This window comes from Labrus mixtus, chromosome 5 (genome assembly GCF_963584025.1).
Source record: "Labrus mixtus chromosome 5, fLabMix1.1, whole genome shotgun sequence".
NCBI lineage: Eukaryota > Metazoa > Chordata > Actinopteri > Labriformes > Labridae > Labrus > Labrus mixtus.
This window is the reverse complement of record NC_083616.1, coordinates 14,738,148-14,754,588: the sequence shown is the minus strand read 5'-3', so window position 1 is coordinate 14,754,588 and position 16,441 is coordinate 14,738,148. Positions and strand designations below refer to the sequence as shown.

Here is a 16,441-nt window from a genome sequence, read left to right as displayed (position 1 = left end):
GTCAGACATTAATCAGCCTGTTTTGCATGATTACATACTTCAACTACAGAAGGTACAGCCCGGGATGCTCAAATTTGACTGCCAGTTGTAAATTTGTTATCCAAGTTTGAATGATTCATGTACACAATTGTGGCAATTAAAACTGTATTGAGGCTGTGGCTGTTCTTACAGAAGAGCATCAACCTCATTACATATTTCATGAGACGACAAAAAAACTTCACTGATGTTCATCCTTAAATATGTAAACACAAGGGAAATTGATACACTGTACACCCTCATTTGGGGTATTTGCCTATTTCATGTTTTTTAAACAAAATCATGATTTTGAGAACATCATGAAATATGTCATGATAAAATCAACATCCAAAGACTTTTTTCAGAGCTCAGTGTTTCAGAAACTGAGCTCTTTGAAACCGATAAATGTATGATGTTATGTATTGAATAGTGGCCAAACCTTTGCATGAGAGATGCATGTTTGTAAAACAGTAGGACTACAAGATTTGTGCCATGAGCTCTGATAAAAGGTGCATGAACTCTGAAACATAATGCCCTGCAGTGGAAAAGCACCGGAAGAAATTCTGCCTCTGTGATTGGTTGGGATTCTACTGTTGATTCAGCTCTGTGGTCCTGAAAATGATGTGCTTCACAAGGCTGTATTTATTGTAGTGCAGTTACAGCAGGAGGCATTTTATTTGACTAGTGTTCCTGTTATTTTGTCCACTCCCTGCAGCTTCTCATGCAGCTGAAGTTTAAAATCAGAAGAAACAACTTGATGGATTCTGTTCTAATGTTCATATAACATGTTGGTGATACATATAAATGAAGAGCAATAAATATCTGCTGTGGTTTTTGCTTTCAGATATTTTATCCTGAAACGACAGACGTGTACGATCGAAAAAACATGCCCAAAGTGGTGTACTGCATACACGCACTGAGGTAAGAATAGAAGGCTTTCACATACAAAGTAGTGATTTTCTTTGTTAAAATTTTTGTGATTTCTTTTTTGTCTCTGTTATTTAAATTGATTTTGATGAACACATCTATAGGATCAAGGCAGCCGATGTAAAACTCTTTACAGCATGTAAGCCAGGTCTTTCTGACACACTGTATGTGGTGTTTTAATGCTGTTTACTTACAGTCTCAACACTGAGAGATCACTCATCCTAATCTTGGCTTAGTGATATACGTGATAAGACTTCAAAAGAAAAGTTTGTGGTCCAACTGTAAAGGGCGTGTGTTCCTGCTTTACACAGTTAAGATTACTTTGAATGAAACTCAAGAGGCAATTTTTTCTATCTGACCCGTCCAGTCAGCCAAACACAGATTAGGGAGTGGTAGTGTGAGCTGCTGGGATTGTTTTCTCTCTTGTAGTCTTTCAGTCAGGTCCTGAGAGAATTGGTTTCCTTCCCTGCTTATGCTCACACGTGCGCTTCCTTCCTGCTTATCCAGCTTAATTCCAACTAGGACCCAGAACACTCTGCTTCCACGGGTACAAACACATGCAGACATGGAGGCACAACAGGAAGCTGCTTTTCATTCAGTGTGGTGGAAAATGAAAATAAAAGACAAAGCCATATGGAAAGAACATAGTACATTTACTATATACATGTAGAACCATTAAGACAATATGGTAGAGATGGAGACCTTAATGTGTTGTCTAAAAGAAAAAAGGAAGCATCAAAATAAAAGGGGGGTTACACAGTCTGGAGATTGCAAGTTTCTCACAGCTTGGCAGCTGAATGCCTGGCTCGTAATTGGCCACCTGTGTTATTCCCAGTCAGCTGTTTCTGTGTTTGTATTTCAGCTGCATGCATGTTAAAAACATTTGCATAAGCACAGTTTGGATAGTTCTCTGAATTCCAAGGGCAGAGTGCATTTTATGTGTACACATACTGGGACCAAAGGACAGACTAACCAGCTACATCTGCTTCATTAACTGCTGTGTTCATGCTAGACCTGCCTTGAATATATCTATAATTCATGACCTTTATCAAGTACCGGCAGATGAAAGTTTTATGAAGTTTCCAGCAAGCTGCTTGTTGAATTCAGTGTGGACTGAGCCTGCTGGTTGAGTCAGAGTGCTTGTTGTAATGTGAGCCAACACTCCCCCCCTGTGGTGCAAGTGTGACATGAGGGAAATGATTGGCCATAAGAGCAGTTATAAAGAAAACTCCTGAATAAGAATTCTGATAATGAAAAGTCTGCTATGGAGATATATTTAAAGTGCTCTAATGTTTTTTAAGGGGGGGGACTAAATATTTTGTCTCATATTGTGTTTTACAGCTTGTACTTGTACAAACTCGGCATTGCACCACAGATCCAGGATCTGCTGGGGAAAGTGGCCTTTACAGGTAAGAGCAAAGAAAATCAACTTCTCTTGAAAACAAAGCACGGGAAAAATTGATGTAAACATTCTGAGCTTGATTTCCTCTTTAAGTAAGAAGGAATAACAAGGACCTTCTCATTGATTGCTTTTTTTAAAATGAAGGATGATCACCCTGAGGCTTTTTAAGAACACTGATGTGTACAAAACTAATGTGCGTGTGATATTTTAACAAGTATTCTCTTTGTGTAGTGTTTATTTTTCTTGGTGGTATTTAATTGAAAATAATGAAAGAGTGTTGTCATGTGCCGTCAAGCATCAATATACCTCGAAGCCATTCAAATTAATCTGAACAGGATAGTTAAAGTTCCAAGCTTTTTGACATTGAGTTGTCCTGAGTAAGTCTCAGTGCTTTCACGTATGAGTCACTTCAGTGTTGTTCACCTAAATGTGAACAAACTCACTTTTATCTTCCATGTTTTCTTAGAATGATCAAGTTTGTCTCAAAGTCTTTAAATGTTTCCTGTGTAGTTATAGACCTCAAGTATCTCCATGAAGGACATTTCCCAAGCCTCTTCTACACTTTATTTGACAAGATTTGCAATTTAATTGAAAGGAAAAAAGTGTAAATGTTTCAGTGACTCCTCCTTCATTTCAGTTGAAATGATTGCAGAGTTTTGACAGTTGTGTTCTGCATGCAGTTCACACACTGAACATGCTGATGGACATGTCACAACATTAGAATATGATGTTAATCCATTGTAATCGCAGCATTTAATATTTGTTCTATATCATTGGACCTCTGTCAAATAACAGACAGTCGATGAAGTTCTTGTTTCTTTCAGTCAGAATGACTTAATTGAGTCAAAGCAAAAAGTGTTAAAAGGAATTCAGTTTTATGTCCTGCAGTACGTTTGAGCTCTTTACTCTGCAACACTAAGTAACACCACATTTTCAATGAATGTATCCATCCTTCAGAGGAAGAGATCAGTAACATGAGGAGTGAGCTGGAGAAGTATGGCATTCAAATGCCAGCTTTTAGTAAGATTGGAGGAATCTTGGCCAACGAGCTGTCAGTGGATGAAGCTGCCTGTAAGTCCTCTGACTTTTTAACTCTCTAAATCCTCAATCCTGAATGATGTAGAATTAGCGTCGAATATCTTTTGCCTTCACTAAAATACTGGCACACATTCTGCTGTCCTTTAGTGCATGCTGCTGTGATTGCCATCAATGAGGCTGTGGACAGAGGTCAGGCTTCTGTGACAATGGGAGCCTTAAATAATCCAAACGCAATGCTGAAGAACACACAGGAAGCTTTGGCCCAAGACTACCAGGACACACTGAGCCAGGCCAGGGCTCGTAAACAGAATCAGTCGTCAGGCGGGGTGAGAAGCCTCCCAAACACTCAAGTGAAATCTTATATTTCAGTAGCATCCTCTTTTGTGTAATGATGTTTTGTTCGTTACTGTGTAAAGGACTTGATTAGTGTGTTTAAAATAAGTTTATATAATTTCTTTATTGCTGTGTCTCTGTCATCGTGCATCTCAGTCATTTTCTGTATTAGTCAGATATTTGGATTTTGATGTTTCTCACAGTGTCTTAGACAGACAAAAATCTAAACTGCAGAGATGTCATCACTAAGGTCTGAAAGGGGACGGTCCGCACAGTCTCATTTTGGTGCAGCCAGCACATTCCAGTGTCTGCAATGTCAGCTGTCCTTAACCAAATACACAACAACCCACCCCCGCCCCCCTGCCTCACAATCTCTTTACAAATACTGTACATACAGAGACCACCTAATGCCTGAAACAGGAAATGTTAAATATGCAACTTCATCAGTATGAGTAAAAAATATATGTGACCAGGTACGATTTAAAATGATAAACATTTAACATTTGTCTCTCCCTTAGCGTTCCTCAATTTCTACTGAAGAAAGAGATGTTTATGAGGAGCTGCTGACTCAGCAGGAGATCCAAGCCTCTATTGACTTTGTTAACAGTAAGGAGTTTCCCTTCAGACATGACCCTTAACATACTTTTATTGTGAAATACTGTCAAGTACGGTTAAAACGATCCTGTCGTGTTGAAGCTGTGGACGTCTATGAACTGTGAATATACAGTATTGTTAATAAGAGCTGTTAAGTCAATCTAGAAATAAAAAAGGTTGGTTCAAAAAAGTTTCTGAAAGACTTAAAAAATGGATACATTAACCCTGATGCCCTCTGTTTTGTTTTTTCCGTCTCTAGTCCAGGAAGCAGTCAGGCAGGTGAATCAAGCTGTGTCAAACCAGGATGAGGCTGCTCTTTTGGCAGCACTCAGGCTTGAAGCTCTGGCCATGCTCGGTGTCCAGGAGTCAAATAGTCACTGGTACCTGGAACATTTCGCCACCTACTGCCAACACAAATCCAAGGTATACTGGACCTGAACGCTTTCCCAAACTCAGAACGTTATGCTCAGGATTTCTTTTGGAGATGTTTCATAAATATGCAGTTGTTGATTGTATACAAAAAAAAAGCCTGTATTTGGAAAGTAGAATGAAAGAAGTTATTAATTCTTGAGGGATAGTAAACATTAGAAAGCCACAGATCATATGCATACATTTCTGGTTTTACAAAAAAAACAAAAACACTTTTTTGGGGAAAGAATAAGCCGTATTGTCTCTTAGCAACTTGCTTAAAAAAAATAGAAATCTTTTTTAAGCTTAGCCATGATCATACAGCAGTTTATTTACTGAACATATTTTCAGAAGATAAACGCCCATGAAGGACTGTAGCTGGAGTTTCTGTGTGGATTTCACCAAAGAGACATTAAGAGACAGGATGCTGTAATGAATAAAAGCCTTATTCCTGGATTAAGACATGCTGAATCACCCCTGGATCAGGTCTTATCTCAGGGCTATACTCTGATGTTTGTGCTGCAGGATGGAGGGAGGGCAGTGATGGTGGACAAAGAGGAGATTCAGAGAGTGGTCAGCTCTTGTAATGACTTTGCTGAGGCAGAGAAACGAAGTAAGCAGCTTCTGTTACTAAAGATGTTTATTAACTGTGATTCATTCCTGGTTAGTTTAAGGTCCCATTTGTTCTTGTAGCCTGCTTCTCAAAGCAAACATGTACAATCTAAGTAATATTACCTATACAGTACAGTTCATGAAACTTTTTTTAAATGCAGGGTTTTCAAAATCACTTCTGCATTTATTAGCAGGACGTGACTCTCTGTGATCATTGTTTTGTCCAGAACTTGATGCAGTTGCAGCGATCAATACAGCCATTCGTCTTGGGAATGCCGTGGAGACGGTGGAGGAGCTGACGAACCCTGAGGCACAACTACCAATTGTCTACCAGACTGCTGCCAACCTCTATCAGGCTGAGCTCTTCAGTTTGCAGCTCCAAGGGGGGCGGGTGAGATATCATCTTTAAGACTGTGGCATGTAGATCCACACATACTGGAGATATACTTACTTTTTAACCTTACTTTCCCACACATAACTGGCTAGTTCATGAACGTAACTATTCACATACTCAGCTATACACTATGGGTGGTGATGGAGGATACCTCTAAAGGGCTCAGGCTGTATTCAGCTGCCACAAACATGAGGACACTCAGTGAGATTACTATCCTGTTGAATCTGAGATCTTGGCAGGAAAAGTGAGAGTGACATGTAAGGTTGAGAGGACATGCACTGCCCCACTCCATTTCTCCAACATTTTCCGTGTCGACTTCTTAAATGAAGCTTATATGTCCAAGCTATTTTGTCAGGCACTTTTGTTGCTGTGCAGTAACAAACACACATACCGTTCATGTGCGTACTGCATCTTTCATTTTCAATGCAGACGCACGGCCCACTGGGCAGACATCATGCGCAGATATCATGGACATCTTTACTAGACAAAACCTGTGATTAAATGGCACTCCCATGTTTTTATTTTATCAGTCCGGCTTGAGCCATGAGGAGCTGAGTGTAGCCGTGGAGATGCTGTCAGCGGTAGCAGTGCTGAATGAGGTGCTGGACACCAAAGACCCTCAGGCTGTGATTGAACAACTGACAGACTCTCCTCTGGGCTTCACCAACATTGACCAAGACAACCTCAACAGGTGAGACAGCCACAGGATGGATAGCTGTGGCCTCATGACAAGCACAAAGAAGAACTAGCAGTGCATAGATTAAAAGATCGATATGTACGATATCTACTGAATTCAATCATAAAATGACCTCACTATGTCATCAGACATTTAGGCAACATGCTAAGTTGAAGTGCTGGCTTCTCTGACAACAATGTAGCAGCCAGTATGTCCTCCTTCCAGGCCCAGAATGGTCTGTTTTTGTTTTGACCTGAGAAGTAGGCAGTTTTAGGGTACACCGCAATTTTGGACGCTCCTCGGTTTGCAAGGCAGACCAACAGGTGTCGCAGCGATGGAAGCAGGCAGACGAATGTGTTCATATATAACTGATCTACTCAGACTAAAAAGCTGCACGACCAGAAACATCGTAGAAAGGTTTCAAGACCGACAAAGGGCTGGTTAAATACTAAAGCTTCAGTGTCTGCAACAAAGTGCACAACACATCAACTCTAGGGAGGAGGGTGTAAAGGGGGAGTCAGCCAGTTTTGTTTGGACTGCAGTACACATTTTAAGCGCTAGGTGTCAGAGTAATATTTACAGTAGCTCCTTTAAATGGGAAAGAAACTCTGGGAAGGCAGTTTCAATCTTTTTGTAGGGCAAACAGTTGTGTTGTTAAATCTTTTTAACTCGATGGACTCGACTCTCTCAAGTGGACTTAATAGTCCTGCTGTCATTTCTTTAATAGCTGACCTTTCCTTATTTACTCCTTTTTTCTACAACCACAGACTCCTTAATATGATAAGGTAAAACTAATGGTATAGGAGAGCAAGAATTCATTTTAAATGCAACATTTTAGGTGATTGGATGAATCTGTAAGTTGCTTGTCACATCACTTCACTGCGGGTCTCTTGATACTTCGCAAACACTAAGTAGTCTGACATTGTAGTGGTGTCTTGCGTACCATGACACGTTGCAGCAGTTCATCAGTGGCTTTCTCCCTCAGGTATGCTGACACTCTTATCAAAGAGCGAGAGGAGGCTCTTGCCAATGACCAAGAGTTTCTCACGTGGAATGATGTTCAAAAATGCATCGACACAGTCAATGTGCAGGTCCACGAGGAGCATGAACGTAAGAAACACTCAGACACAGAAAGGATTTGATTCAGTGTGATTCAAATATGAAGACTCTTAATGAATGAAAACAATGTATGGTCCTTGTCTTCTACTTGCAGGCATTATAGCTATAGCAGAGATCAATGAGGCGCTGAGCTCTGGTGATCATCAGCAGACTCTTGCAGCGTTGCTCCTCCCTACAGCCAAGTTAACTGGGGTGAACCCAGCCACAGCCAAACACTACCATGATGTCCTTCAATATACCAAGCAACTCCTCTGCCAGGTAATGACTGTAACGACATTTTATTTACAATTTATACAATATGACATACTGAAGGTGTAAATCTTAATAGCTAAATAAAACAGAATTATAAACACATGTTGGAGCTTTATCTTTTTGATTTAGTTTTACATGACTGTAGAAACTGCTTTGCATACCTCTAATGGCTCATTTTACGAACCATAGCAAAGGTAAAACCTGTTAATGCAAACATTTTTCTGACATTTATTTTTTTCTATGGTTGTTTTTGGGGGGGGGGGTTGCCTTTATTTAGAGACAGGACAGTGGATAGATTCAGAAATCAGGGGAGGGAGTGGGGAATTCAGGAAAGGAGCCACAGGTTGGACTCAAACCCGCCTGCAGGACCACAGCCACCGTACATGGGGCACGCACACTAACCACTAGGCTACCGGCGCCCACTTTGACAATTTTTTTGTTCAACTAAAATACCAGTAGAAAAACGTATGTGCAAATGGTTTTATTTCATTCGTTCTAACTTGTTACAGACAAAGAGAAAAGTTGTTTCAAAGCCAATCTGACATCTGCTTCGGTTGATAGTCTGGTTTAAGTTTCATAGTCTACATTTTCTGATCCTGATATCGCTAAACATTCGAGATCACCTTTTAAAGTCACAGTGTCCAGCTCGTACTCTGATTTCTCTGTTTGTTGGCTTGAGCTTCCCTGCTGGTTTCTAACAATTGTTGTGCGTGGATGCTTTTTCTGTGCACGCACAACTTGTCTCACATCCTAACAGCTGGTCTCTGAAGTGTTCCGTGGACTGATATGAATTGTAGATCTGAGGCTGCCGTCTTAGAAATGAGCACACACAGGAAAGGGTCCAGACAACTGTGAAAGCAGCAGAGACACACTGCTACTCTGTAGTATCCATACAGTCTGTCATCTCCATTTAGAAACAGGCGGATGTAGTGGGCGATATGCAGGAGGCCACTTGGCAAGAAACACACCACAAAGATGATGAAAACCAGAGTGCTGACCCTGATGAATGGTTTCCAGTTACAACGGGATTGCCCAAGGTGGTATACCACTGATACATGGGCAAAGATACAAATCAGGAAAGGTACGATGAATCCAGTAAATACCAGAATCAGCCTGTATGGCACCAGCGGGGAGTGAGATTTTTCTTCTAGGGGAAGTACATCATGGCAGGTGGTGACCCCCAGCTGGGCAACATGGTAGCTCTGCCTGACCAGGAGTTCAGGCACGATAGCTGCCACAAACAGGAACCATATAACTAAGCAAGCCCAAACTGCCAGAGTGGTTTTAGCCAGTCTTCTGTACAGAAACGGTCTGACCACAGCCAGGTAGCGCCTGAGACTGATGCATGCTATAGTTTGAGCTGAACAGTAAACATTGCTGTAAAATAAGCCGGTAATAAGCCGGCAGGAGACTTCTCCAAATATCCAGTTATTCCCGTTGAAGTGATAGTGAACCCGCAGTGCCAGGGAGAGCAGGAGCAGCAGGTCGGAAAGGGCAAGGTTCAGATAGAGCACTTCGGTGGAAAAGGACTTTGATCTGAGTCTGAGGAGGGCAAGAATGTAAGCGTTTGAGGGGATACCCACCAGCATGGCCAGGATGTAAGATAAAGGTATGACCCAGGTGCTGAGGACCCCTTGGGTAAAAGCTGCCACCGGGTCCTCTGGGTTCACATCCAGCCCAGGGTCTGTGCTGGGAAAGAGCAGCCGGTTTGTGCGGTTATGTTCGTATGTCCTCCCCTTAAAGGTTTTTGGTAGAAAATCAGATGAATTATTGGTTTTGGTTCCTATAAAGGGGCAGAAGAACAATGTTTATAACTTCAAAGTAACTTAGGTTTGTGGTAAAAGTACATTTTAAACTGCATCAGAGCATGAAACAAAACATCTAGCCACATTGATGTTTGGTTCTTTTTTTATTGCCCAGCATTGACGACTTTGTTTGTTGTTAGTTTTGTTAAACTTTTTTTGTTCATTCAGGTTTCTTTAACCTTTTTTCTGTTCTGAAACCTTTTTGGGGGGAAATTGTGAGTACAGAATGGCTTCCAATGAATGCATTTATCCTTTAGCAGTTATCTCTTTCAGTATTTGAATGTACTCACCATCAGTCTGGAAGGCCTGAACTGCCATCAGGCAAAGGAGTAGTCCTGGCACAAGTTTGACCATAACCCTCTACTTTTATATCCCAGGTTGTGTAAAGCACTTCTGTCTTCACCTCTCTCCGTGGTGATTCCGCTCACTAAATGAAGTAGTTCTCCATCGGTGAAATTTGCTGTTTTGCATCTTTGCAGAGCGACAGTGTAGAACTGATAGCGATGTGAACTTGAGCTCAGCTTCCCGCTTCTGTTAGTGGGGCGCTTGTGTGTCTGCTCGGAGCGGTGAGCACATTTCCTGTCCAGGCTTGAAAGCTAAATTCCCTTCTGCCTGCGTCAGTAACAGCCCACTGACTCACTAGGGAGGGATCCGCTTATAAATGTAACAGCTGCAAATCATTTACAAATGACATTCTGACATATCACAATGTTTTTATTGTGATTATGATTTTAATGGGGTTTCTATATTTGTATGTATTTAAGGTAGGGGGGACTGTTGGTTATTCAGTACTTACTATTGGAATGAATGTTTGGGGATATTGTAACCTCTTGATGTACATGCTACTCCTTTAAAATGATTACACTACAGCAATTCAACCATGAGACTGTACAGTGGTATGGGGACTTTCCAGATGGTAACTATTCATCCTATGAAAAAAAAAAAGAAGCTTGCTCTATATCCCGTTTTGCCTTTTTGTTACTCGGTTTATAAAGATTTAAAACCTCTTAAGATGATGTCACACACACAAACACAGAATGCTCATTATAAACTTACAACTGTGGATTTTGTAAACGTATTCCTTTACAACTGTAAGCAAAGCTAACTAGCCACACTCTCACTACATGATGGGTTCACTGGGAAGTGATCGGCCTGATGCAGGTGTAAACAAAGAGGCTGCTTTTAGTCCAGTCAGTGTGTTTTAATGGCGGCTTCCTTCCTGTTGGCACTGTGGTCAGGGATACACCCGGGTCCCCAAAGGAGTTCTCTAAAATTAGCCTGAGAACAAAATCAAATGCAGCCTGAATAAACAGTCTTTGTGTTGGTTGTGAAGTTGTTTAGTCACAGTTTGTTTTTTTAAGTACAAAGTGGTCGATATGTTTGACAACAGTTTCTCTGGCATTTTGCTTTTCCATAGATCTTACATCCGGACACAGGGGAAATGGCACCGTCTAGTATTTGCTGTTGCTTTAATTGCATCAGCTTGTGTTGTGTTGGTTTCTATAAAGTGGTCCTGCTGAAGAGCAAAATCCTCCATATTCACAAAATCTCCACAATCCTAACTTGATGAATAACAAACCATAACTCCATGAATTTCTTACTATTGACTTAAATATTTTGACTGAAATTATTCTAAAAGATGGGTTATTTAACACCATGTTAGAATTGTGAACAATGCATTATGTGTCTCTTCATGCTGGATAACCGACGTGACCTTGAGTTTTTTAAATCTGATTGTAGACCTCTGGAGATGAGTCTGCAGTTCTGTGGCTGGACCAAATCCAAGAGGCCATTCACACAGCCAATCAGGATGAAGAGGAGACTCTCACATGTATGTAGCTAAAGTTTAAATTACCACTACCGGAACAAAAGCGAAACCGGGTCCTGTTAGTTCTCCTTATTTGGATGGGAATGAGCTGGAGCTAAAGTTCAAGCTTGTCAACGTGCTGGAGTAGTGGTAAAGCAACCTTAATTGCAAAGTTGTTAGTGTGTAAACACTAAATTGAAATTTTAAGGGTAACATGACCAAATAACAAAAACAGTACCTTCATTTGAACTCCTGTTTTCATGTGATGGATTAATCAGTGTTGTGATTATTAGAGTTTCTTTTCTACATTACATGATTGATACTCATTCCTCTCTGATTTTCACTTCCATCTTAAAGTTCAGCACGTGTTTCATGTATGGATTTTTGATATTAAAATAAACCCACATATTTAAAGGTTTCCACATTAATACACAATGTTTCATGTATGTTACTGTTAGACAGAAAGCTCTTAACATGGGGAGGAAATCTATTAAAGGTGTTGTTCTCGCTTTGTAAAGACAACATGATCTTAAGTGATATAACATTCATCTCTGTATCTTTAATGACTGATTTAGTAGATACTGTCAATTAGGGCTCACTTTTTCTATCTTTTGGACTTTGGCAGTGGCTGGAGCAGTGGCTGATATAAACAGGACAGTGGCAGAGGGGGCCTCTCAGAATACACTGCAGGCTTTGCAAGTTCCTGGTGCAGGACTGAGAGCGGTGCTCCCTGAATGTGCCGACACATACCAGGCTGAACTAAAACAGAGACAAACAAGTAGCACCACTGAAGGTAACTTACACTTAACTCTTAGTGACTTAGTTAACTCTAACCCTAAGTGTTTAAGAAACTGAAACCTCCACAGAAGCAGCTGCTTTTTAAATGTTGTGTTCAATTTGATATTCACTAAAATATGAATTTCTGCTTTCATCCAGGCAGCACTGAAAGTGTGTGGGTAAAACATAGCATCAAGGACAGATATAATTACTACTATAACCTGGAGACTGGAGAGGGCACCTGGGAGGAGCCAGAAGGATTTGAACACAATGTTGGTCATCTCAGTAAGGAGGAAATCCAGGTATCCCCTCCTGCACTGAATAGTTTGACTATTCCATTGTGTAATGATGTATTGATATATTTTTCATAGAAGGATGGACGGTGGATTCAGTGATCATCAAATTCAAAATCCCACTATGTGTTTAATCAGAAATGTTTCCCTCGGTACAAGCTTCTTTTTTTTTAAATCTGACTTTCTCAACATCTCTTTCCCCTCAGAGCGTTGTCAGCAGTGTGACTGCAGAGTATAACAGGGAACAGTTATGGCTGGCCAATGAATCCTTTGTGACCCAGCTGCAGGCCAGGATCAGAGGTTATCTGGTCAGGAAAAAGCATCACCAGAGGATGGAGTATCTGCACCAACAAGAGCCACACGTCGTCAAATTGCAGGTCAGATATTTCTCAATGTCGAACTTTTATCAGAGAAATAATGAGAACTATAACGACCCTTGAGCCACCTTTGTGGCTTTGCAGTTCGCTAAATGTATACTGGCCGTTTTTTTTTGTCATTATTGAATGACATTTAAAAAAAAAAGAAGTGATTTCTATATTGTAGGAAAAAACATGGCAAACATAAATGAACATAAATAATTCAGTGGGTTTCATAAAAAGATGATTATTTCTTTTTCTTTTTTGCAGGCTTGTTGGAAAGGTCACAAACAGAGGAAAATGTACAAAGACAGGATGAATTTGCTTCATGACAACGTTACTTCGATTGTTAAGGTACTCATTCTGTTGCTTTTTTTTAAACAAAAGAAAAGTGATTAAACCCTAAACCCTTAAAGTGAAATCTGTATACATATGAATACATTCTTTTAAGTAAGCAACAGCTCTATCTCCAATCTCTGGAAACCTTGAACCACATATGAAACTAAACTTCAGATCTTGGATTTGTTAAGACTTTATTCATTTGCATGTACCTGACATTACAAACCGAGTTCCCATATTGTTTGTCTTTTTTTAGATCCAGTCTGTGGTCAAAATGTGGAAAGTCAAACGTGAATACAATCAGAGGTTACAGTTCTTCAAAGATCATGTGAGTAACTTGTTAGTCTACATCACTGAGAAGTGGCATTCATGTATTTGTTGTTTGTTCCATGTTGTGTGAGACTCACTTAGATCTGTGTTTAGGAAAAGGACATAGTAAAAATCCAGGCTTTTCTTAAGGCCAACAAAGCCAGGGATGACTACAGAACACTCAGTAAGTCAAAAATGTGTTTTACAATCCTGCATTTATCTGATTAATTAAAGATTGAGTTCTCCATTTCAGACCAGTAAGGGTCTTTGTTTTTACAGTCCTATTACAACATTGGTTAAATAATTGCTTCTAGGTTTTTTAGACTGCACTGTTTCTAAAAGAAGAGTCAAGTGTTCGATTTTCTCTTTTTTAAATTTTCCACTGATTAAATATGTGAATCTTCCTCAGTCATTAGTTACCATTTCTTGTACTTATGTCAAATGATTTGGAGACATGTTTGCTGTTATAAAGGTGTTAGCTCTGAATATTAGGTGTAGATAAAACACCAGTACATTTGCTAACTTTTCTTGTGTGTCTAACTGTAGCTGGGGCCAACGATCCTCCTCTGTCAGTGGTGCGTAAGTTTGTCCACTTGTTGGAGCAGAGTCCCCTGGACCTTCAGGAGGAACAGGAAGTGACACGGCTCAGGGAAGAAGTGGTCACCAATATTCGCTCCAATCAGCAGATGGAGAAAGACTTGAACCTGATGGACATTAAGATCGGACTGCTGGTGAAGAACAGGATCACTCTGCAGGTTTGCATAACCTTGTTTTCATGCCACCAAGGAAAGAAAAGCATCACGGGTGGTGTCGTGATGGTTGACATTAATCATAGCTGGTAATGGCTCAGGGTTCGCTCATAGCTTCTAAACAACTGTGATTACATCTGCGACAATATGTTTTCCGGTCCAGTTTGGCTGTGTTAATCATATCGTGTTTGTTTGTTTGAAAAGGATGTTGTGTCTCATAATAAAAAAATGAAGACCAAGAAAAATAAAGCGAGTAAAGAAGACTTGACTGCAGGAGAAAGACTGGGTATAAAGGGCCTAAATAAAGGAAAAAGAAGGAAACTGGAGGCCTACCAACACCTCTTTTACCTGCTGCAGGTGATACAAAAACTCTTCTCAAGATTAAACTGAAACTGAAATATAGTCAACTCAACTTAACCCCTGCTTCTCTCTCCCCCGCTAAGACCAATCCAGCCTATCTGGCTAAGCTGATCTTCCAGATGCCCCAAAACAAGTCCACTAAGTTTATGGACACTGTGATCTTCACCTTGTACAACTACGCCTCTAACCAGAGAGAGGAATACCTGCTGCTCAAACTCTTCAAGACAGCTCTGGAGGAGGAAATCAGGTGAGACCTGTAGACTTATTTTCGCTATTCTCTTATTGATCAGGATGATGATAATGTATTCTGATTAGGTCAGAACCTTAAAATATGAAATTAGCAAAAAACATGTTTGTCTAATCTTGTTTGGATTCAAGAACGGTTCCAATATATCTCCTGTCACAGCTCCAAGGTGGACCAGATCCAGGACATAGTGACAGGGAACCCAACAGTCATCAAGATGGTGGTGAGCTTCAACAGAGGTGCACGAGGCCACAACACTCTCAGGCAGCTGCTGGCTTCAGTGGTCAAAGACATCATTGAGAACAAGAGTCTTGGCATCAACACCAACCCAGTGGACGTGTACAAAGCCTGGGTGAACCAGCTGGAGACGGCTACTGGAGAGGCCAGGTAGGAAAAAAGTGCTGTGGTCGACTAAGATGCGAATGCGGTTGTTGTTCTGTAGTTATGGTTTACTATTTATGGTTGTTTTTAGAGGGTCTGTGGGAAGTTTTGTAGGTTTTATTATTTTATCTTCGTAACATTACGTTAGAACTACTACTGAGCTTTTATAGACCATTAATAGAAACAAAGTCCTTTAAGAGTTTTCCTTCCCTGTTTTCTTGTAATCTGAAAATGATGAACTACACACACATCAATGTTGCCCTCTCTTATTCTTCTCACCCCTTTAGTAAGCTGCCTTATGAAGTGACCCCTGAGCAGGCCATGTCACATGAGGAAGTACGCAGCAGGCTGGAGGCATCCAGTCTGTCGCTGCGGGCAGCTACAGATAAGGTCTTGAACTCCATTGTGTCCTCGCTCGATAATATCCCGTAAGTTTCTGGACCTGTTGAGTGTCACTGTCTGCTTATTCTTTGTGCTCTGTGACAGTCTGCTTTTCAATCAGCTTGATTCTGTTGTGTCTTTAATGTCGTTTTCTGCTTATCAAAACTGGATAAATTAGGAATAATAAATAACGATGGAGCAGCATTACATCTTAAAGTTGACATTATTACCTGTTCCCCATTCAAACAGATTTCATAATCTTTATTTTCTAAAACTACTGTTGAGTGTCTCTTGCCAGTTTTTAACAATGATATAACATGATGACAGCACTAGACTGAATATGATCATATGCTTTGACGTGTCATTAGTCACTCACTCTGGTTGTTAAGGTTTCAGATGCATGCAGGTGCACGGTCATTACTGGACATCATGCTTTGAAACAGTCATCTGGTTATGCTCAAACAAAAACAACACTGCAAAAACAGAAATGTGTGTTGAGCACTTTAGCCACACAAAAACAACACCTGTTCACTGTAAAGACATGCACACTCAGTGGTTTGCTTACTTCTTCTTGTACTTAATATTTATATGCTGCCTAAAAATACTACTAAACAACATTTAAAAAAACAGCTTGGAACTATGTTTACAAGCCACCAGATGGTGCTCATGTTTCATTTTGTTGTTTTCTCCATCCTGAGCTTGCCATTTCATTTGTCATATAGAGTGTAAAGGCATGTTGTTTACTTTTTGTTTTGCATGTAGTTACGGCATGAGATACATAGCAAAGGTTCTGAAGAACACGCTCCATGAAAAGTTTCCTGATGCCTCAGAGGATGAGCTGATGAAGGTAGATGTGTATATATGTTTATG

At 40.4% G+C, this 16,441-nt stretch overlaps 2 protein-coding genes across 3 annotated transcripts in view; one reads left to right on the top strand and one right to left on the bottom strand.

The window, feature by feature from the left end:
* Positions 1-16,441, top strand: part of iqgap2 (IQ motif containing GTPase activating protein 2) — a 31,728-nt gene that overhangs the window by 9,533 nt on the left and 5,754 nt on the right. The window contains exons 5-28 of the mRNA XM_061037995.1: positions 860-936; positions 2,284-2,351; positions 3,302-3,415; positions 3,530-3,708; positions 4,234-4,321; positions 4,569-4,732; positions 5,243-5,330; positions 5,557-5,720; positions 6,254-6,414; positions 7,385-7,509; positions 7,613-7,776; positions 11,316-11,406; positions 12,008-12,175; positions 12,319-12,461; positions 12,659-12,829; positions 13,079-13,162; positions 13,404-13,475; positions 13,571-13,640; positions 14,003-14,211; positions 14,410-14,562; positions 14,649-14,812; positions 14,972-15,196; positions 15,478-15,618; positions 16,334-16,418. Of these exons, the coding sequence (XP_060893978.1) occupies positions 860-936; positions 2,284-2,351; positions 3,302-3,415; positions 3,530-3,708; positions 4,234-4,321; positions 4,569-4,732; positions 5,243-5,330; positions 5,557-5,720; positions 6,254-6,414; positions 7,385-7,509; positions 7,613-7,776; positions 11,316-11,406; positions 12,008-12,175; positions 12,319-12,461; positions 12,659-12,829; positions 13,079-13,162; positions 13,404-13,475; positions 13,571-13,640; positions 14,003-14,211; positions 14,410-14,562; positions 14,649-14,812; positions 14,972-15,196; positions 15,478-15,618; positions 16,334-16,418 (3,168 nt within the window). The remainder of the gene's footprint in view (positions 1-859; positions 937-2,283; positions 2,352-3,301; positions 3,416-3,529; positions 3,709-4,233; positions 4,322-4,568; positions 4,733-5,242; positions 5,331-5,556; positions 5,721-6,253; positions 6,415-7,384; positions 7,510-7,612; positions 7,777-11,315; positions 11,407-12,007; positions 12,176-12,318; positions 12,462-12,658; positions 12,830-13,078; positions 13,163-13,403; positions 13,476-13,570; positions 13,641-14,002; positions 14,212-14,409; positions 14,563-14,648; positions 14,813-14,971; positions 15,197-15,477; positions 15,619-16,333; positions 16,419-16,441) is intronic.
* Positions 7,778-10,144, bottom strand: f2rl2 (coagulation factor II (thrombin) receptor-like 2). Of its 2 annotated transcripts, none has more exons than XM_061037997.1 (2): positions 9,866-10,144; positions 7,778-9,553 (listed from the first exon to the last, which is right to left on the bottom strand). In XM_061037997.1, exons 1-2 carry the CDS (start codon positions 9,927-9,929, stop codon positions 8,514-8,516), a joined length of 1,104 nt encoding a protein of 367 aa, XP_060893980.1. In that variant the 5' UTR covers positions 9,930-10,144; the 3' UTR covers positions 7,778-8,513. The 2 variants fall into 2 exon arrangements, with proteins under 2 accessions (XP_060893980.1, XP_060893981.1); XM_061037998.1 differs by having other exon boundaries at positions 7,778-9,506.